At 46.4% G+C, this 23564-nt stretch overlaps 1 protein-coding gene across 1 annotated transcript in view; it reads right to left on the bottom strand.

Moving 5' to 3' along the window:
• The window catches only part of NFXL1 (nuclear transcription factor, X-box binding like 1), a 202595-nt gene that overhangs the window by 24361 nt on the left and 154670 nt on the right, over positions 1 to 23564 (bottom strand). The window contains exons 18-19 of the mRNA XM_063920974.1: positions 8562 to 8728; positions 7083 to 7152 (exon numbers count right to left, since the gene is read on the bottom strand). Coding sequence (XP_063777044.1) covers positions 7083 to 7152; positions 8562 to 8728 — 237 coding nt within the window. The remainder of the gene's footprint in view (positions 1 to 7082; positions 7153 to 8561; positions 8729 to 23564) is intronic.

Here is a 23564-nt window from a genome sequence, read left to right as displayed (position 1 = left end):
TTGGAAAGGCCTTTGTGAGCTAGGATGTTCCGCTCAACCTCCATGCCGTCAAACGAAGTCGCCGTAAGTCCAGGTAGACAAACGGTCCTTGTTGAAAAAGATCTCTTCATAGTGGTAGAGGCCAATGGTCTTCAATGGACATGTCCAGAAGATCCGCGTACCACGCCCTCCGAGGCCAATCAAGAATTGCCTGGACTCCTTGATTTCTGATTCTCTTGAGCACCCTTGGGAGCAATGGAATCGGAGGAAACAGGTAGACCAGTCGGTAAGGCCAATGCAACGTCGGTGCATCCACTGCCCCCGCCTGAGGGTCCCTGGTTTGTGAGCAATACCAGTGAAGCTTCTTTTCGAGTCGAGAAGTCATCATGTCTATTTGTGGGCAACCCCACCGGTCGATGATCTGCTGAAACACCCGATGGTGGAGCCCCCACTCCCCCGGGTGGAGATCGTCACGACTAAGGAAGTCCGCTTCCCAGTTGTCCACAACCGGAATGAAGAATGCTTACATTGCTCTTGCATTCCTCTCCGCCCAGAGAAGTATCCTTGACACTTCTCGCATGCAGGCTCTGCTTTTCGTCCCTCCTTGCCGATTGATGTACGCCACTACTGTGGCATTGTCAAACGGTACTTAGATCGCGTGATCCTTGTGTAGAGGAGAGGCCTGAAGCAGAGCATAGAAGATCGCCCGAAGTTCCAGAATGTTGGTCGGAATGAGGGCTTCGTGGGCTGGCCACCTGGAAATGAGTCCCCTGGGTTACAGCTCCCCATCCTCGAGGACTCGCATCCATCCTGAGGAGTATCCAATCCTGGATCCCGAATCTTCGGCCTTCCAGTAGGTTGGAGGACCGCAGCCACCACAGGAGAGAAATCCTGGCCTGAGGTAACAGCCGTATTATCCAATGCATCTGAAGATGTGATCCGGACCACTTCATCCAAGTGAAATGTCCTGGCATGGAACCTTACATACTGAATCGCCTCCTATGGAGGCTACCCTCTTTCCCAACAATCCTATGCAAGGATGGATATTCAAGTAGGCCGGAAAACCATGCGGCCCATCTCCTGAAGTGCTCTCACTGTGCTTCACTGGTATTGCTCACAAACCAGGGACCCTCAGGCGGGGCAGTGGATGCACCACCATTGCATTGGCCTTACCGGCTGGTCTACCCGTTTCCTCCCGATTCCATTGCTCCCAAGGGTGCTCAAGCGAATTAGAAATCTCATGGGAGGAACACCTTCCGGGTCACAGTATCCAGCAACATTCCCAGGAACAGGAGCCGCTGAGTTGGCTCCAGGTGGGACTTCTGCAAATTGAGGATCCAACTATGGTGTGACAGAAGTTGGATAGTGCGGTCTAAATGGAGCAATAATAGCTCCCGGTCTTCCAGGCCTGCAAGCACTGCTTGCAAGTAGTTCACCTGGAACTTGAAAACCTTTAGGCAAGAGTTCAAGGATTTTAGATCCAAAATGAGCCACACCAAACCATCCGCTGTCGGTACCACGAACAGGTTGGATTAGTAACCCTTTTTCTGTTGGTGCAGTGGCACAAGAACAATGACTTGAGACTGGACCACTTTTTGGACGGCCTGTTGCAACGTAACACGCGTATCCTCCAAAGCTGGTAAGCTTGATTTGTAAAATTGTTGGGGAGGAGCGCCGTCGAACTCCAGCTTGTAGCCCTGAGAGAAGAGCTCCTTTACCCAGGAATCCTGGAAGGAGCTCTCTCAAACGCGGCTGAAATGAGGCAGTCAAGCTCTCACCTCGAGGTGGGTGGGCACCATCATGCGAGGCCTCAGTGGAGGCGGAACTGATGCTCTCCTGAGACGGCTGGGTTTCCTGTCTCCTCTTTGGTGCCTCTAGTCGCAGTGGAGGCACCTCTGGCCCTAGAACGAAATCTGTTAGACCGAAAGGACTGAACAGACGGCCCGGGTAGGAACGCCTTGCCGGCGGGGCTCCAGAGGGGAGGAACGTGGATTTCCCTGCAGTTACTTTGGAAATACACATATCCAACTCAACCCCAAAGAGCCATTCCCCAGAAAAGGGGAGGGACTCCACACTGCTATCTACTGACGCAACCACAAGGCCCTGCGCGCCGACACTGCCATGGCAGAAGTCCTAGCATTAATATTGCCCATCTCCTTGAGCGAGTCACACAGGACGCGTGCAGTGTCCTGAATGTGCTTCAGGAGAGTCACCGTAGTGACCAGAGACATATCCCTGGAGAGGCCCTCCTGAATTTGGGTAACCCACGTATGAATGGCATGGGTTATCCAGCAACCCGCTATAACCGACCTTTGCGATACACCTGCTGCTGTGTAGATAGAGTTTAGTGTAGTCTCTATTTTTCTGTCCCCAGGGTCCTTCATGGTAAAGGAGCCCAGGGCAGACAGCACCGCCTTTTTTGACAGTCGAAAGACTGATACGTCAACCCCCGAGGGTTCTGCCCAGAATTTCCTACCTTCAGGAGCAAATGGGAAAGTGTGAAAAAATGTTTTTAAATAGGTCATCTAACTCTGCAGAATCAGGGAAAGTGACATAAGGCTTGTTTTGTGTAAAGAAAAACTACTGCTGTGATGCAGTGTCCTCTAGAGGGAGCTTTAACACGTCCCTTATAGCCAGAATGAGGGGCTCAATACCCTGAGCAGAAGCGGAATCCCCATCCTCCTGTATGGGTGTAGTATGGTATGCTGGCGCTCGGGCTCCCGGCGACCAGCATACCGGCGCCGGGAGCCCGACCGCCGGCATACCGACAGCGGGGCGAGCGCAAAGGACCCCCACGAGGGAGAATAGCTGTCGGTATGCCGGGTGTTAAGGGTGTTAAGGGTGTGCAGCGTGCTGCGATTGTGACAGACAAGGCGCTGAACAACCAACCTCTTAGGACGGTGGTCCTGCAGCGAGGAAGCGGCTCTGCGACTCGCAAGGCCGGTGACCCCCCCCAACTTCCCAAAGTGCATGTATGCTGTTGCCCAAACAGCATACCAAAAATAATTAAAGTTTACAAGAAATTAAAGAAATCTCTCTGGAGTGTGCATCCTCTCCTGAGGGCACTTTTTTCTAAACTGCTTGTGGGAGGGGGCATATAGAGGGGAGGAGACAGCATACCGAGTGAAGAAATTTAAAGTGCACCGGCTCCTTTGGACCCTGTCTATACCCCATTGTACTAAGTCTCCCCAAAATCCCTTAAGGATGCTAGAGAAAAATCTGTTACACAAACTTGTCACCCTGGTACTAAAATATGCCCAAAGCTTTGAGGCTCAAATTATTGTACAGTGGCTGTGGGGCTAAAAAGGAGTGCTAAGGACCAGTGATATGTATACTGTACACAGGAAGCCTGCAGGTGTCAGAGTGGCAATCCTGTACATTTAAACTTTAAAATGCAAATCAGTAATGACCAGTCCATTTGAAATTAAATAATACCAACAGCATTTTGACAGAGCAGATATATTTTGGAAACACATAAAACCGTATGGTCACCTATATATGCTTTTGTTCACTCACTTTACCTGTATTTGAAAATGGCTCCCACAATGTTCGCTAACTAGTAACTTACAGATGTGTCCTCATACACTTTGTGGCAGTCACTCCGGGTCCCGTGAGATTCTGCTTACACAAAGCGTCTTTTTTTGCCTGAATTTGTGTCTTAATTGCAATTTGGTGTTACAAAACCGCGTCAGGAGACTGCGTTAATTAAATTGATATGCGGCTCTTGTACAGTACATCTGTGGGCGACAGAGTCGGATTCTGCATATGAAGTGCTATGATGCAGCAGCCATGGCTTTTCTTCATGCCTAGCTTTACTGTGCTTCATATACAGATTCAGCCTCAGCAGCACCTAGATATACAAGAGTTGAATATGAAATGAATCAGTAGAGTCCTATGAAGCGGTTTTGATGCATTGCGCATTTTGGCACAAGCAGAGGAATCACACGGGACCTGGCGGCTCACTGGCACTTTACTTCTCTATTGAGGCTAAGGGGTATATGCAATTAGCGGCGAATCGCAGCAATTTTTCGGCCGTTTTTTAATTTGACACAATTCGACAGTCTAATTTCGGCAAGTGGGTGCCGAAATTGACCATATTCAATAAAAAACGGATTCGACAGTCCCGCTGACGAAAAATGGCCGATTTGACGGATTTTGTTCAGATTTTTAAAAAACGGGAAAAAACCCGAAAAAAAATTGCGTGGGGTCCCCCCTCCAAAGCATAACCAGCCTCGGGCTCTTCGAGCTGGTCCTGGTTCTAAAAATCCGGGGAAAAAATGGACAGGGGATCCCCCGTATTTTTAAAACCAGCACCGGGCTCTGCGCCTGGTGCTGGTGCAAAAAATACGGGGGACAAAAAGAGTAGGGGTCCCCCGTATTTTTTACACCAGCATCGGGCTCCACTAGCTGGACAGATAATGCCACAGCCGGGGGTCACTTTTATACAGCGCCCTGCGGCCGTGGCATTAAATATCCAACTAGTCACCCCTGGCCGGGGTACCCTGGGGGAGTGGGGACCCCTTCAATCAAGGGGTCCCCCCCCAGCCACCCAAGGGCCAGGGGTGAAGCCCGAGGCTGTCCCCCCCCATCCAAGGGCTGCGGACGGGGGGCTGATAGCCTTGAGAAAATTGCAAGAATATTGTTTTTTCCAGTAGTACTACAAGTCCCCGCAAGCTGGTACTTGGAGAACCACAAGTACCAGCATGCGGGAGAAAAACGGGCCCGCTGGTACCTGTAGTACTACTGGAAAAAAAATACCCAAATAAAAACAGGACACATACACCTTGAGAGTAAAACTTTATTTCACACCTGCCGACACACACATACTTACCTATGTTGACCCGCCGACTGCCACGTCTCCTGATCCGACGATCCGGGGTACCTGTGAATAAAATTATACTCACCTCAATCCAGTGTCCAGATATAAATCCTCGTACTTGGCAAAAAAAATAAACGAACACCCGGACCAAACGGACTGAAAGGGGTTCCATGTTTACACATGGGACCCCTTTCCCCGAATGCCGGGACCCCACGTGACTCCTGTCACAGAGGTCCCTTCAGCCAATCAGGAAGCGCTACTTCGTTGCACTCACCTGATTGGCTGTATGCGCGTATGAGCTCAGACAGCGCATCGCACAGCTCCCTCCATTACTTTCAATGGTGGGAACTTTACCGTCAGCGGTGGGGTTACCCGCGGTCAGCCGTTGACCGCGGGTGACCTCACCGCTAACCGCAAAGTTCCCACCATTTAGTATAATGGAGAGGCTTTGCGATGCGCTGTCTGACAGCTCAGACGTGCAGCCAATCAGCAGAGTGCCAGGACGTTGCGCTCGCTGATTGGCTTAAGAAACCTTTCTGTGACAGCAGTCACGGGGGGGTCTCTGCATTCGGGGCCCTTTCAGTCCGGCTTGGTCGGGTGCTCGTTTATTTTTTTTGCCAAGTACGAGGATTTATATCTGGACACTGGATTGAGGTGAGTATAATTTTATTCACAGGTACCCCGGATCGTCGGATCAGGAGACGTGGCAGTCGGCGGGTCAACATAGGTAAGTATGTGTGTGTCGGCAGGTGTGAAATAAAGTTTTACTCTCAAGGTGTGTGTGTCCTGTTTTTATTTGGGTATTTTTTTTCCAGTAGTACTACAGGTACCAGCGGGCCCGTTTTTCTCCCGCATGCTGGTACTTGTGGTTCTCCAAGTACCAGCTTGCGGGGGAGGCTTGCTGGGACTTGTAGTACTACAGGAAAAAACAATATTCTTGTCATTTTCTCAAGGCAATCAGCCCCCCATCCGCAGCCCTTGGATGGGGGGGGGGAGACAGCCTCGGGCTTCACCCCTGGCCCTTGGGTGGCTGAGGGGGGGGACCCCTTGATTGAAGGGGTCCCCACTCCCCCAGGGTACCCCGGCCAGGGGTGACTAGTTGGATACTTAATGCCACGGCCGCAGGGCGCTGTATAAAAGTGACCACCGGCTGTGGCATTATCTGTCCAGCTAGTGGAGCCCGATGCTGGTGTAAAAAATACGGGGGACCCCTACTCTTTTTGTCCCCCGAATTTTTTTGCACCAGCACCAGGCGCAGAGCCCGGTGCTGGTTTTAAAAATACGGGGGATCCCCTGTCCATTTTTCCCCCGGATTTTTAGAACCAGGACCGGTTCGAAGAGCCCGAGGCTGGTTATGCTTTGGAGGGGGGACCCCACGCCATTTTTTTCCGGGATTTTACCATTCCATCTAAAAAAATAAATAAAAAAAATATATATATTTTTAAAAATATATAAATAATACTTGTGCCTCCCAAAAAGACAAACCAAGTGCCTAATCCCTTCTAATATAAATAGATATGCTATTACCAATAAAAAAAACACCAACATTTTTTTTTTTATTAGATTCACCCACCAAAGTGTGGCGGATTGAAAATGACGAATTTACTGTCTAAAAGCACTGTTGTCGAATTTCCAAACTTCAATTGAATATACTTTTGTCGAATTGCCGCATTTGTACCATTGCAGAAATGTCGAATTTGACAAATGTTGAATTTCAAAAAGTCGAATTTTGAAAGTCCGTTTTTTTGACGGAAAGTACTGAATTGCATTGTCGAATTTTTTTTTTTTGGCGAAAAAGTCCCGTTTTTCGACAATTTCGGGAATTCGACCGCAATTGCATATACCCCTAAGTGTATGGGGATATACTGTATCTGTATCAAGTTGGCAATTATATTTATTGACATACAGTAGCATACTTGCTCTATATGTGCCAGTCCTGGGGAAAGGACAGGCAGCCAGACATAAACATATCACTTATTGCATAGACCTGGGACATTCTGCAGGATGCATATTGATAAAGAGAGAAACAAAAATGGCTGGACTTTTTTTTTCAGGCTCTGACCAGGCATTAGGCAAGCCTACTTACTGAAGACCACTATAGGAATCTGTTGATATATACATTTGCAGACAATAGCTTGGAAGGCAACCAAATAAATTATTAGAATGTCAAAGATTTAACACCTGTCTTTTCATATTCAATCAATTTGGAAGTTAAAATACCTTTTCATAGCGAACAGAAAAGTAGCACACGGAAAGCTCTCCAGAAGTGGACGCCCATTCTTACCTCTTTTGGACACTGATTTTTGCACGAAGTCCAGAGATTCTTTTCTCTCTCATCGGCCAAAGTCATTTTTCTAAAATTAAGAACACACACTTTAAACAGTTGTTTAAGGTAAACTATCAGTCAAAGGGATATCCAGCAGTTACTACAGCCGTGACATTTCAGCACTTGCATGTAACAGAAACAGAACACCATCACATTGCTGCAATGTTCCCCAGACAGGCGGCCGTGGATCGGTATCCGTTCACATGGTCGACCATGTTATGGTAGACAGTCATTAGGTCGACCACTATTGGTCGACATTGACATGGTCGACATGGACACATGGTCGACACATGAAAGGGTCGAAATGAGTTTAACTTTTTTTTCTTTTGGGGAACTTTTCCATACTTTACGATCCACGTGGACTACGATTGGAACGGTAATCTGTGCCGAGCGAAGCAGTAGCGGAGCGAAGGCACCATGCCTGAAGCATGGCGAGCGAAGCGAGCCATGCGAGGGGACGCGGTGCACTAATTGGGGTTCCCAGTCACTTTACGCAAAAAACGACACCCAAAAAAAGTTTAAAAACTCATGTCGACCATTTCATGTGTCGACCATTTTCATGTGTCGACCATGTGTCCATGTCGACCATGTCAATGTCGACCAATAGTGGTCGACCTAATGACTGTCGACCATAACATGGTCGACCATTCAGACCGGAACCCCGTGGATCCTGGGAGCCTACAGTGAGCTGGCTACCGAAAGACAATCTGTATATTGCTTCAAACAAAAAAGCCACCTGATAAACATTATGGGCCAAATGTAACAGAGTGAGAGTTTCAAAAAGTGAGAGATTTGTTAAGGTTTTTGCAGTTTTTTTTTTAAAGTGGCAATCATTTACACAGCAAGGTCAACCTGGTTTTGCAGTGCAAATGATTGCCACTTTAAAAAAACCTGAAAAACCTTACCAAATCTCTCACTCTATTACATTTGGCCCTATGTATTTTTGTTCCAAGTGGCTGTTGGTCACATTTTGTGAAGCCTAGTGGGCATTTTTTTCTCTTTTAGCAATTATACCTTTGGACCAAAAGGACATTAATTATGCAGATATTGCATGCAGACTGTCAGTCTGTCTGAATGAATGTGTAATGGTGGCTTTTCCAGTTCCAAGATATAAAAGAAAACAGACTTACTGTAACAGAGTTTGAACTCAAATAAGTAAAATAATAGACATAGCTAGGAAAAGTAGGGTCTGACTACTTGATAAACAGGGAAACAAAACATTAAATAAAAGTGATTTATTGACAAGGGCAAGAAAATATATATATTTTTTTTTAAAAATGCATTTAATGAAAAATTAAAAAAAAAGCAGATTTTTTTTTTGACAGGTCCATAGTGCATTAATAAGACTTTTATGTTCTTATTGTACTATTTTGGAGTTATCAAAGAAACATGGCAATATTAATGAGATGAGAAAAGGACAGGGAAGGCTCTACATACATGCACTCGATGTAAAGGCTGCTGATCTTGCAGTGGCACTTGGTCCTGATCATTTGGACACATGGAGGGCAATCCCTCGGATGGCATGGCAGACTACAATGATGAGGACAACCAGATGGTCTGGGTTTTGAACATTCTTCTTCACAGACAAAACACTCTGGGCCACACTAAGGCAGAAAAACAACAACTTATTTGCAAAACTCTTAGCAATAAAAAAGAAAATAAATTGCATTTATACTGAAGATCTCTGCTATGTGGTCATCATCCATAGACTTCATTACCTGGATTATTACTGCCCAAATCAGATACTCACCATCTATCTCATTTACGGCATAAAGCCAAGCGGTAAACTAGAAAATTGACCTTTTCTTATGGATGAGAAGGGAAAGAACACTTGCAGTTAGACAACAGTTTGTACATGGTGAGGTAGCCAGGCACAAGGGTGCAGGTCTCCAGGGAAAAACTGTTTTGCGCTCCATCATCCTCCCCTTCTCCCACCTACAAACACGTGTAGTTAAGCAAGATGTTCCCAACTGCCCATTGTCATGGTTTGGAAAAATAAGAGCTATGGTAAGAACTTACTTTTGTGAATTGTTTTTCTTTGTAAATCTACAGGGTCCACAGGGATACCATGGGAGTGTTAGTTGGAGTTGTCTGGGCACCAAACAATTAAAAGCTTCAGCTCCCAGGATGCACTGGTCCTACTCCCCTATAACCCCACTTCCAGCCAAGGCCCAGTCAGTATAGTGAATAAGCTCTAAGGCAGGAGTCAGCAGAGGAGAAGGAAAAATGGAACACACAAGAAACACACAGTAGAGGAGAACTTAGTGACCAAAAAGAAATACCCATAAAAGCCAGGCACATCTGGGTGGGTACCGTGTGAACCCTATGGACTTCGAAGAAAAAGAGTTAACAAAGGTAAGTTCTTACCATAACTATTATTTTCTTCTTCAGGGTCCATAGGGTGTCCGCAGGGATACGGAGTGCTTTAGGACATCCCCATGGTATCCCTGTGGACTTCTTATGGACCATGCAAAAGAATATAAATAGTTATGGTAAGTACTTACCTTTAACTCTATTTCTTTGAAGTCCATAGGGTTCACAAGGTACCCACCCTGACGCTGCAGTCACACTAAACGGCCCTTCAAGTCGCGCCATGCCACTGCGGGACTCTGTAGCGTAGAGAATCCTTTTTTTGCGTTTTGTGCCGCAAAATTGTGTCTTAGTCGTAATGTAATGGAATAGGATGCACAAGCCTCAGCTTCTGCTGATTATAACCATATGCAGCATGCCTATATTCTGTGTGTGATTGCAACTGCTCAAAAACAAACTAAAAAAGTAAAATAAATCATAAAAAGAAACTTGGGACTGCAAAGCAGTCTCCCTGTCTAAAGGTGCACTGGCTCCTGCTGCACCAAACAAAAAAACTGACTGGGTCTTGGCTGGAGGCAGGGTTATAGGGCAGTAAGACCAGTGCATCCTGGGAGCTGAAGCTTTTAACTGTTTGATGCCTGGACTACTCCAACCAACAACCCCATGGTATCCTTGTGGACTCCCTATGGAGCATGAAGAAGAAATGCTCATTTAGCTGAATTTCTGACTGCAGTGTATGTCACTACAGGCCTGCCTGCCAGTACTGGTAACATACTGTAGTCCCCCTCCTGCTCACCTCTGCCCAGCGGTAAGGCCATTTACCACTACTGCTGGATGGCATTTAAGGCTCTTGGGTCAAGACCTTCCAGAGCCACAACTTACATAAACTGCCTTCTCTCCGGTTTACTGCTTTCTGAGATGCCTGGTGTGAGGGACTACTCAGTAATGTTCTGACATAAAGAAGCAGCACAGAGAAGCCACTTATTGAGGGTAACGTTAGCAACCGGATACACATTATTATTAACCGAAGGACTGGAAAAAGGATTGGAAAAAGGTCACAAAGAGGCCAGAGATGGGTGGTAGAAGAACTATATTACAGTGTAGTTTATAAATAGAACACCTTTACCAAGAGTTGTATATGTTATCTGTGCCACAATGGAACGGTGCATAATTGATGTGTAAGTACTAGTGATGAGCGGGTTCGGTTTCACGGAAACCTAACCCCCCCGAACTGCACCTTTTTTACACGGGTCCGAGGCAGGTTAGAACCTTCCCGCCTTGCTCGGCTAACCCGAGCGCGCCCGAACGTCATCATCCCGCTGTCGGATTCTCGCGAGATTCGGATTCTATATAAGCAGCCGCGCGTCGCCGCCATTTTCACTCGTGCATTGGAGATGATAGGGAGAGGACGTGGCTGGCGTCCTCTCCGTTTATTGTAGAAGTTGATTGGTTTATTGCTTAATTGTGGGGATGACTGGGGAGCAGCTGTTAGGAGGAGTACAGTGCAGAGTTTTGCTGCTAAGTGACCACCAGTTTTTATCCGTTCTCTGCCTGAAAAAAACGCTCCATACCATATCTGTGCTCAGTGTGCTGTATAATATATCTGTGCTGAGTGCTCACACTGCTTAATTGTGGGGACTGGGGAGCAGCTATAGCAGGAGTACAGCGCAGAGTTTTGCTGACAGTGACCACCAGTATACGTTGTCTGCCTGAAAAACACTCCATATCTGTGCTCAGTGTGCTGCTTTATTGTGGGGACTGGGGACCACCAGTATAATTAATATTATATAGGAGGAGTACAGTGCAGAGTGCACTGCTGTACCTACCTCTGTGTCGTCATCCATTAAGTATACTATCCATCTACATTCTATGCCTGTGGTGCATTTTAGTTTTGCAGTTTGCTGACACAGTGTCCACCAGTATACTATATATAGCAGTACGGTAGGCCACTGCTGTACCTACCTCTCTGTCGTCACTCGTCATCCATTAAGTATACTATCCATCTACATTCTATACCTGTGGTGCATTTTAGTTTTGCAGTTTGCTGACAGTGTCCACCAGTATACTATATATAGCAGTACGGTAGGCCACTGCTGTACCTACCTCTGTGTCGTCACTCGTCATCCATTAAGTATACTATCTATCTACATTCTATACCTGTGGTGCATTTTAGTTTTGCAGTTTGCTGACAGTGTCCACCAGTATACTATATATAGCAGTACGGTAGGCCACTGCTGTACCTACCTCTGTGTCGTCATCCATTAAGTATACTATCCATCTACATTCTATACCTGTGGTGCATTTTAGTTTTGCAGTTTGCTGACAGTAGTCCACCAGTATACTATATATAGCAGTACGGTAGGCCACTGCTGTACCTACCTCTTTGTCGTCACTCGTCATCCATTAAGTATACTATCCATCTACATTCTATACCTGTGGTGCATTTTAGTTTTGCAGTTTGCGGACAGTGTCCACCAGTATACTATATATAGCAGTATGGTAGGCCACTGCTGTACCTACCTCTGTGTCGTCACTCGTCATCCATTAAGTATACTATCCATCTACATTCTATACCTGTGGTGCATTTTAGTTTTGCAGTTTGCTGACAGTGTCCACCAGTATACTATATATAGCAGTACGGTAGGCCACTGCTGTACCTACCTCTGTGTCGTCACTCGTCATCCATTAAGTATACTACCTATCTACATTCTATACCTGTGGTGCATTTTAGTTTTGCAGTTTGCTGACAGTGTCCACCAGTATACTATATATACTTATAGCAGTACGGTAGGCCACTGCTGTACCTACCTCTGTGTCATCATCCATTAAGTATACTATCCATCTACATTCTATACCTGTGGTGCATTTTAGTTTTGCGCAGTAAATATAGTAGTAGGCCATTGCTATTGATACTGGCATATAATTCCACACATTAAAAAATGGAGAACAAAAATGTGGAGGTTAAAGGGAAAGATCAAGATCCACTTCCACCTCGTGCTGAAGCTGCTGCCACTAGTCATGGCCGAGACGATGAAATGCCATCAACGTCGTCTGCCAAGGCCGATGCCTAATGTCATAGTAGAGAGCATGTAAAATCCCAAAAAATAAAGCTCAGTAAAATGACCCAAAAATCTAAATCATCTGAGGAGAAGCGTAAACTTGCCAATGTGCCATTTACGACACGGAGTGGCAAGGAACGGCTGAGTGCCTGGCCTATGTTCATGGCTAGTGGTTCAGCTTCAAATGAGGATGGAAGCACTCATCCTCCCGCTAGAAAACTTGAAAGAGTTAAGATGGCAAAAGCACAGCAAAGAACTGTGCGTTCTTCTAAATCACAAATCCCTAAGGAGAGTCCAATTGTGTCGGTTGCGATGCCTGACCTTCCCTACACTGGACGGGAAGAGGTGGCGCCTTCCACCATTTGCACGCCCACTGCAAGTGCTGGAAGGAGCACCCGCAGTCCAGTTCCTGATAGTCAAATTGAAGATGTCACTGTTGAAGTACACCAGGATGAGGATATGGGTGTTGCTGGCGCTGGGGAGGAAATTGACAAGGAGGATTCTGATGGTGAGGTGGTTTGTTTAAGTCAGGCACCCGGGGAGACACCTGTTGTCCGTGGGAGGAATATGGCCATTGACATGCCTGGTCAAAATACAAAAAAAATCAGCTCTTCGGTGTGGAATTATTTCAACACAAATGCGGACAACAGGTGTCAAGCCGTGTGTTGCCTTTGTCAAGCTGTAATAAGTAGGGGTAAGGACGTTAACCACCTCGGAACATCCTCCCTTATACTTCACCTGCAGCGCATTCATCATAAGTCAGTGACAAGTCCAAAAACTTTGGGTGACAGCGGAAGCAGTCCACTGACCACTAAATCCCTTCCTCTTGTAACCAAGCTCCTGCAAACCACACCACCAACTCCCTCAGTGTCAATTTCCTCCTTACCCAGGAAAGCCAATAGTCCTGCAGGCCATGTCACTGGCAAGTCTGACGAGTCCTCTCCTGCCTGGGATTCCTCCGATGCATCCTTGAGTTTAACGCCTACTGCTGCTGGCGCTGCTGTTGTTGCTGCTGGGAGTCGATCGTCATCCAAGAGGGGAAGTCGGAAGACCACTTGTACTACTTCCAGTAAGCAATTGACTGTCCAACAGTCCTTTGCGAGGAAGATGAAATATCACAGCAGTCATCCTGCTGCAAAGCAGATAACTCAGGCCTTGGCAGCCTGGGCGGTGAGAAACGTGGTTCCGGTATCCATCGTTAATTCAGAGGCAACTATAGACTTGATTGAGGTACTGTGTCCCCGGTACCAAATACCATCTAGGTTCCATTTCTCTAGGTAGGCGATACCGAAAATGTACACAGACCTCAGAAAAAGACTCACCAGTGTCCTAAAAAATGCAGTTGTACCCAATGTCCACTTAACCACGGACATGTGGGCAAGTGGAGCAGGGCAGACTCAGGACTATATGACTGTGACAACCCACTGGGTAGATGTATTGCCTCCCGCAGCAAGAACAGCAGCGGCGGCACCAGTAGCAGCATCTCGCAAACGCCAACTCGTTCCTAGGCAGGCTACGCTTTGTATCACCGCTTTCCAGAATAGGCACACAGCTGACACCTCTTACGGCAACTGAGGAAGATCATCGCAGAATGGCTTACCCCAATTGGACTCTCCTGGGGATTTGTGACATCGGACAACGCCAGCAATATTGTGCGTGCATTACATCTGGGCAAATTCCAGCACGTCCCATGTTTTGCACATACATTGAATTTGGTGGTGCAGAATTATTTAAAAAACGACAGGGGCGTGCAAGAGATGCTGTCGGTGGCCCGAAGAATTGCGGGCCACTTTCGGCATTCAGGCACCGCGTACCGAAGACTGGAGCACCACCAAACATTCCTGAACCTGCCCTGCCATCATCTGAAGCAAGAGGTGGTAACGAAGTGGAATTCAACCCTCTATATGCTTCAGAGGATGGAGGAGCAGCAAAAGGCCATTCAAGCCTATACATCTGCCCACGATATAGGCAAAGGAGGGGGAATGCACCTGACTCAAGCGCAGTGGAGAATGATTTCAACGTTGTGCAAGGTTCTGCAACCCTTTGAACTTGCCACACGTGAAGTCAGTTCAGACACTGCCAGCCTGAGACAGGTCATTCCCCTCATCAGGCTTTTGCAGAAGGAGCTGGAGACATTGAAGGAGGAGCTAAAACAGAGCGATTCCGCTAGGCATGTGGGACTTGTGGATGGAGCCCTTAATTCGCTTAACCAGGATTCACGGGAGGTCAATCTGTTGAAATCAGAGCACTACATTTTGGCCACCGTGCTCGATACTAGATTTAAAACCTACGTTGTATCTCTCTTTCCGGCAGACACAAGTCTGCAGAGGTTCAAAGACCTGCTGGTGAGAAAATTGTCAAGTCAAGCGGAACGTGACCCGTCAACATCTCCTCCTTCACATTCTCCCGCAACTGGGGGTGCGAGGAAAAGGCTAAGAATTCCGAGCCCACCCGCTGGCGGTGATGCAGGGCAGTCTAGCGAGTGCTGACATCTGGTCCGGACTGAAGGACCTGCCAATGATTACTGACATGTCGTCTACTGTCACTGCATATGATTCTCTCACCATGGAAAGAATGGTGGAGGATTATATGAGTGACCGCATCCAAGTAGGCACGTCAGACAGTCCGTACGTATACTGGCAGGAAAAAGAGGCAATTTGGAGGCCCTTGCACAAACTGGCTTTATTCTACCTAAGTTGCCCTCCCTCCAGTGTGTACTCCGAAAGAGTGTTTAGTGCAGCCGCTCACCTTGTTAGCAATCGGCGTACGAGGTTACTTCCAGAAAATGTGGAGAAGATGATGTTCATCAAAATGAATTATAATCAATTCCTCCGTGGAGACATTCACCAGCAGCAATTGCCTCCAGAAAGTACACGGGGACCTGAGATGGTGGATTCCAGTGGGGACGAATTAATAATCCGTGAGGAGGGGGATGTACACAGTGAAAGGGGTGAGGAATCCGAGGATGATGATGAGGTGGACATCTTGCCTCTGTAGAGCCAGTTTGTGCAAGGAGAGATTGATTGCTTCTTTTTTGGTGGGGGCACAAACCAACCAGTCATTTCAGTCACAGTCGTGTGGCAGACCCTGTCGCTGAAATGATGGGTTCGTTAAAGTGTGCATGTCCTGTTTATACAACATAAGGGTGGGTGGGAGGGCCCAAGGACAATTCCATCTTGCACCTCTTTTTTCTTTCATTTTTCTTTGCATCATGTGCTGTTTGGGGACAATTTTTTGGAAGTGCCATCCTGTCTTGATTGACACTGCAGTGCCACTCCTAGATGGGCCAGGTGTTTGTGTCGGCCACTTGTGTCGCTTAGCTTAGTCACACAGCCACCTTGGTGCGCCTCTTTTTTTCTTTGCATCATGTGCTGTTTGGGGACAATTTTTTGGAAGTGCCATCCTGCCCGACTCTGCAGTGCCACTCCTAGATGGGCCAGGTGTTTGTGTCGGCCACTTGTGTCGCTTAGCTTAGTCAAACAGCCACCTTGGTGCGCCTCTTTTTTTCTTTGCATCATGTGTGTTTGGGGACTATTTTTTAAATCGGCCATCCTGTCTGACACTGCAGTGCCACTCCTAGATGGGCCAGGTGTTTGTGTCGGCCACTTTTGTCGCTTAGCTTAGTCATCCAGCGACCTTGGTGCAAATTGTAGGACTAAAAATAATATTGTGAGGTGTGAGGTGTTCAGAATAGACTGGAAATGAGTGGAAATTATGGTAATTGAGGTTAATAATACTATAGGATCAAAATGACCCCCGAATTCTATGATTTAAGCTGTTTTTTAGGGGTTGTCAAAGTCAGAAAAATATCTCTATGCACACTGCCATATTTGCACCTCACACAGGTCTGCGCTGCGCATGCGTGCGCTCTCCCGTGCGTGCGCATACTCGCTGTTGCGGGCACCCGCGGGCGCGCGGTATGTGCATTTACGGTAGAGTTCATGTGTTCATAGCGTGCGACTCTTTCGTTACATATTTCCACTATATAATGTATTTTGTAGATCATGGTCCCTTTGATAGATTCTGAAAGTTTGGTTAATATAGAATGTTCATGAACAGAGAAATCCCCCTTTGTTTGATACGAAGGGTCAGACAGGAGTAATACAGTGGTGTTTAGTACCCATCGGAAGAGTATTTAATTAGCAATATTCCGGTGTTGGTTTGAAGCGGATTAATCGCTCGTGCGAATAGTTATGGACATAAGAAGTTTATGAACATTTACTGTATTTGCACTTACTTATCCATGCGGCGGGAAACCCAGTTTCCCTCCCACCTGAGCTGTTGGAAATAGTCACAGCCCACCTGTATGAATCAACCTATGACCTTTTGTTATAATGCGAGGAGGAATTCCTGTGTCCAATGAACAATGAGATTGTAGGGACCATTGAATTGTATTGTGTGTGGGGCATAAATAGACAAGCCGATCACATCCAGCTCTCACTCTTCAACGGTTATCATTGCTGAAAATCGGGAGCTGGATGTCCAGAGGCGCATGCGATCGTTTCCTTTGTGCGTAAGTTTTCTCCGCAATCATATTGTCTTTCTTGAGGTTATGGGCCATATCTCTCTCTCTCTCTCTTCTTCTCCTCTTTCTCTCGTACTCTCTTAAACGTAATAGTATTGTATTGTATTTCCTGTGTAGTTATCTGGTTAGGTAGTCTATGTTATAGTGTAGTGTATGACTTGTATTGTATTAATTCTTTTGCAAGTATAACATTCATAATATATATATTAGGCGTTGGACCCTAAGCACGGTATCTGTGTATTTCTTATAGTGTTAAGTATTCACAGAGTGTCGGTGACGCTCAAACAGCTTTTAAGTTAATAAGGTTACACTGTGTTGCATCTACACCCTATCTCTACACTAAGGTTTTACAGCATATTACATTGTTTTTGGTTTAGATTTAAAGGTTTAACATTGTGAGCGTCAGCGCCGCTGGTGATCTCCTCGTGGTCCCGAGCGTCCGCTACGCCATAGCGAATCATTACGTTAGCCGGCAGCCAATAGCGTGCCTGCCTGTGATCTCTCGGCCGTGAGCGAACGTGACGCTTGAGCGTCTCGACCACGGCTAAGCGATCGTTACGCAACGAGCGTACCCTTACGGTACTCCATACGTAAATAGCGTACAGTGTTCTTAGACCTCATAAAGGGTTTTATATAAGATAAATATTTAGCTTTATCAATTGGCGGCTCGTCCTGTCCTTCACATATCTCTGCTAGGTAATTTCAGCAGACATTATCCAGCAGCAAAGGGCGGGAGGTCATATTCCTCGTAGTGCTGTTTGGATAAGCGTCTGCTTCGCTTAGTAAAGGGTGCTGAAGGAATCCGGAACCAGAGGTAAGAACAACACGCTAGTGTCTTTAAAAAACTGTTTATTTCTGTCTTGCGTACACACGCACATATCTGCATTTCTTTTTCATTCGTGTATTTTCATATATCACTCTCCTGTTTGCCATTTTATAATTGATAAAACGTGCTAAGAGAGATTTGTCGCTATTTCATAGTTAAAGTGTAAAACCCACATGCAACTCTACCTAAGGTAAAAGGAGAGATTGGTGTGTTGCGCGGTAGACGATCGAGGATCATCTACATTGATAAAAGTGTTAGTTGTGTTGCGGTGGACATTGGTTTTGTGTACACGTGTCTCTAACAAAGGGCTGAGACTCGCGTACGCCAAGGCCGACGCACGCAGCGTAAATTACGCAACGGAGCGTCTGGGTACGCCCACGTAACTCAAGTCACACGACAGTTGATTTTTAAGTAGCGCAACAGGCGATAAGTAGCGCAACAGGCGATAAGTAGCGCAACAGGCGATAAGTAGCGCATCAGGCGATAAATAGCGCAAAAATCTATTTTTAGTGTCCGAAATTTAGATTAACAGATCCTTCTCCAAATTCACAACACATCTGGTCTAAAGAAAATTTCTGCGCAGAAATAGAAATAGAAGCAAAAGTGTACGTGTGGTGAGTGAGTGTTTTGTATATATAAGTTTATACAATTTTACAGGTTGAACCACAAGAAGTCGAGTTCTCGCAGAGGTACATACATGTAAGTGACGTGCATGGTGGCTAGGGAGGCATCTCTGGTTAAACATAAAATTTGAGCAGTAGAGAATAGTAGACCAGGAGGTCATACTACAGACCGGGAGGTCCAGGTACAGCAGACTAAGAAGTCTGCCATAAAAGAGAAAAGGGCACAACCTCTGTTATATTGTAGTGTATCATTTGTACTGTGATTCCTTTTTGCAAGTATAATAGTCATAATACATATAATAGGCTTTGGACCCTAAACCCAGGTATCTGTGTATTCCTTATAGTGTTAAGTGTTCACAGAGCGTCGGTGACGCTAAAGCAGCTTTGTAGTTAATTAGGTTACACCAGGTTGCACTTACACTCTGTCTCTACACTAAAGTATACTGTGTATCTCATTGTTAAAGGTATAGATATAAAGGTTTAACGTTGTGAGCGTCTGCGCCGCTGGTGATCTCCTCGTGGTCCCGAGCGTCCGCTACGCCATAGCGAATCATTTCGTTCGTCGGCAGCCAATAGCGTGCATGCCTGTGATCTCTGGGCCGTGAGCGAACGCGACGCTTGAGCGTCTCGCCTACGGCTGAGCGATCGTTACGCAACTTGCGTACCCTTACGGTACTTCTTACGTAGATAGCGTACAGTGTTCTTAGACCTCATAAAGGGTTATATATATACGATAAATATTTAGCTTTATCACCGGTCATAAAACTATTTGTACACTCTGATGTGATTTGTGTAATTTTTTATTTTCTGAAGGGAAGTTCGCTGGTCACTCAGGAATTGTCCAACAACCAATAGTTACTGGAAAGAGTAAGTGTTCTGCGGATATCCCTCACATGTTCCAGTAAATAGAGGTTCATAGGGGCCCTGGGTCGAGTACGCCAGCACTAAGGCAGTGTGTGGGTCGTATTGGTCGGCGTGGGCGAGTGAGTGGGGTACTCGGTAAACCGCCACCGTCAGCCTATCGTGAACATTTTGGTTTTTGTAAGGGTTCGCTGAAGACCCTGAAATAAGGTCAGAGGTGGTGAAAGCAACGCCTGCAAGTTATGGGGGCCAATTGTTCAGGAAGGGGGCGATCAACCTCGGTTCGGGTTGATTCAGTAAACCGACCAGTCGGGTCGGCAAGGTACGTAATGTGTGAAAAATATGGCTCACATACAGAGGTTTTATGTGATGAATGGGAGAGAATGACAGTGCATGACGGGGAGAAATTCCCAAGAGTAGGTAGCTTTAGATCAGAAGTGTTGCAAAATTTAAGGAGGAGGATATGTCTCATTAAATCAACAAAGAGACGAATCCAACATTATGATTATTTGCAGTTATGGCAACAGGAGGGTGAAATACAGAGAGGATTGGCTCTGGCGGCAGGATCTAATCCTATCAAGAAATTGATAGCGACAGCCCCGCCGCCACCATACATATCAGGAGAGAAATTGGTTGCGGAGAATGACGCATTAGGGTGTAACAAACAAACACTTAGCAACTGTGTAAATGTTAATAAGTTAACTAATGCAAGTATTAACCCGTGCAAGTTGTACCCTGTTTTGAACTTTCCCCAGGAGTGTGATCAAGAGGACGAATCGGCAACAATATCGGCGCTCTCTCTAGCAGCCACCATAGCAGAGACAACAGTAGGCACGGCTCCACCCACGAGATTAGTAACAAAAGCCCCTAGCGGAGGGATAGGTGAGGTCGTATCTACAGGTAAGAACGGCACCATACACTACGCTGAAACCATTTCACCACAGGCTGTAGAACCTACACAGAGTGATGTTAGTAAACTTAATCCTGTTAGGGTAATAGCAGTGCCAAATGGGAAAACTGACACAACAGGAATCACACCTGTTAGGAACATTGCCATGTACAGCCCATTTTCCCGAATGGAATTAAGAACCATAGTGTCTGAGTTCCCTGACCCTAGGAAAGACTTAGTTGCCAGCCAGAAATACATCAGAGACCTAGGGAACACTTTAGAGCCCAATAACAAAGACTGGCAGGTATTGCTGAGGGCATGTTTACCCTCAAATGTCGACGCAGCTCAATTTTTGGCTGACTGTGGATTAGATCAGGATGTACCTCTTACAGATGTGTACAACAAAGATAACGTAAAAAGAATACGTTTACAGTTAAAAGAGTATTTCCCAGCGGTAGTTAAGTGGAACAAGATTTTCTCCATTAGACAGAAAGAGTCAGAAACTGCTGCAGAATATTTTCACAGGGCATTACTAGAAATGGCAAAGTACACAGGTATAGAGGACATTAAAACAAACATAAACCATCGAGAAGTAGCAGTATCTGTACTAATGGATGGTTTAAAAGAGACATTAAAGACAAGAGTACAGACCATGCAACCATGTTGGCGAGGTCTGTCGGTGGCTACTTTGAGAGAGGCTGCTATTGATCACGACCGGAATATCACCCGACACAGGGAGTCCCAAGGGGATAAGTTAATGGCCGTAAGTATACAGGCCCTGACCACAAGGCAGCCTTTATATAAATCACCAAACCCTGTGGGTAAGTCAAATGTGGTAACTTGTTTTTCTTGTCATAGACAGGGACACATGGCACGAGACTGTAGAGTGAAAAATTCACAAAACTCATATCAACCCCCTAGACAACGACACGACACACGACATTGGGAGCAAGGTCCGCAGAGACGGAGTTATGAGCCACATACAGGGGAAACAAAAAGATACCCCCCGAACAGAGACTGGCAAGCCACTGGTAGTTCCCATTTAACCCCTTCACAAGCAGTTGCTGCCAGCGGGATTCAGGGAGGTCACCATACCCAATAGGGGTGTGGCCATACCTGTAATCTGCAGCCAGTAAAATTGATTGCAAGTCTTGGGAGTGAACCTGAAATTGCAATCAATGTAGCTGGTAAATCATTAAACTTTCTTGTAGATACAGGGGCGGCCAAATCAGTGATAAATTCGACAGTGGGCATGAGAACCACTGGTAAGACAATTCCAGCCATAGGGGTAACGGGAGTAGTCCAGCACTACCCTGTTAGCAAACCAGCCGAGATTACAGTAGGGCCGTTACATACCAAGCATTCCTTTTTGCTAGCTGCATCGGCACCGACTAATCTCCTGGGAAGAGACTTATTGTGCAAAATGGGGTGCGTCATTTATTGTACTCCTGAAGGTGTATTCTTGGACATACCTGAGAATCACGCTCAGGAAGTGCAAGACATGTTAGACTCCCCATCAAAATTAATGTCACATACCATTATGACAAATAGGACTCCATCCCAAGTAGAAGAAATGACATCCCAGATACCAGAGTCACTTTGGACTAAAGATGGACAGGACACTGGATTAATGGCAAACGTAGCTCCGGTAGTTGTACAAGTAAAAGATGGTAGGATAGCTCCAAAAATCCCACAGTACCCTCTGAAGCCAGAGGTGGAGTTAGGAGTGTATCCCGTAATAGAGCGCTTGCTACAACAGGGCATTCTGGTAAGAACGTCCAGCACTGCCAATAGTCCCATCTTCCCTGTGAAAAAGAGTGGGGGGAGGGGTTACCGGCTAGTGCAGGATCTAAGGGGGATTAACAAAATAGTTGAGAGTCAGTTCCCCGTAGTGCCAAATCCAGCTGTCATCCTTATGCAAATCCCTCCCACTGCGAAATTTTTCACTGTTATTGACCTCTGCTCCGCTTTCTTTTCGGTACCTCTGCACCCTGACAGCCAATATTTGTTTGCATTCACATACAGAGGAGTCCAATACACATGGACTCGATTACCACAAGGTTTCATAGACAGTCCAAGTATCTTTTCCCAGGCTTTGCATGATTGTTTACAGTCTTTCCAACCAGAGAGTGGATCAGTATTAATACAGTACGTGGATGATCTACTACTGTGTTCTGATTCATTGGAAGCATCCCTGAAGGATACGAAACAGCTCCTGTTTCATCTTTCAGACACAGGACACAAGGTTTCCAAAGACAAGTTGCAATTATGCCAAACTAAGGTAAAATATTTGGGACACTGTCTAACACAAGGACTGAGACACCTGACCGCTGATAGAATTCAAGCAATTAGAGACATGACTCTGCCACAAACCCAGCAACAGATCAGAACATTTTTAGGAATGTGTGGGTATTGCCGTAACTGGATCCCAGGGTTTTCCATTCTAGCGTTACCTTTGCAGGAGATGGTCTCCTCAAACAAACCTGAGCGGATTTCGCATACAGACAAGTCCGAGATGGCATTTGAGAGACTTAAACAGTGCCTAACGCAGGCACCAGCATTAGGTATGCCTGACTATGGGAAACCCTTTGAGCTGTACGGAACAGAAAGTGCTGGTTGCGCGGCAGGCGTCTTAACCCAAAAGCACGGTGATGCCAGCAGGCCGGTAGCATACTACAGCGCTCAGCTAGACACGGTAGCGCGATCCCTCCCCACATGCTTGCGAAGCGTTGCTGCGATAGCATTGCTAGTAACGAAAAGCGAAGATGTAGTGCTAGGTCACAACCTCACAATTCATACACCACATGCAGTGTCAGCCTTGCTAAATTCTGCCCAAACCAGGCACGTCTCATCAGCGCGGTTTACAAGATGGAAACTGGCACTAATGGCCCCCGTAAACATCACCATAAGGAGATGCAGTGCATTAAATCCTGCAACATATCTCCCAGGTGTGCCTGGACAGGCACAAAGGGTGGAGGATGAGAGTGGTGGGGAAGGAGAATTTAACACAAAGGAAGACACACATGATTGTATGGAATATTTGACCCAAAATTTTACCGCAAGGCCTGACATCAGTGACAATCCACTGGAAGATGTAGATCTAACTTTCTACACGGACGGTAGTTGTCACAGACAGTCAGACTCGGGAGACTTGTGTACTGGATACGCAGTCGTAGATGACCAAGGCACCATAGAAGCGGAACCACTAGGCCCACCTCACTCAGCCCAGGTTGCTGAACTGGTCGCCCTAACCAGGGCATGTGAATTGGCTAAGGGCAAATCAGCCAATATCTACACCGACTCTAGATACGCATTCGGGGTAGCCCATGATTTCGGAGCCCTATGGC

The sequence above is a fragment of the Pseudophryne corroboree genome, chromosome 1, assembly GCF_028390025.1.
Source record: "Pseudophryne corroboree isolate aPseCor3 chromosome 1, aPseCor3.hap2, whole genome shotgun sequence".
Classification (NCBI taxonomy): Eukaryota; Metazoa; Chordata; class Amphibia; order Anura; family Myobatrachidae; genus Pseudophryne; species Pseudophryne corroboree.
The sequence above is the reverse complement of the archived record's forward strand: the minus strand, read 5'-3'. Positions and strand labels throughout refer to the sequence as shown.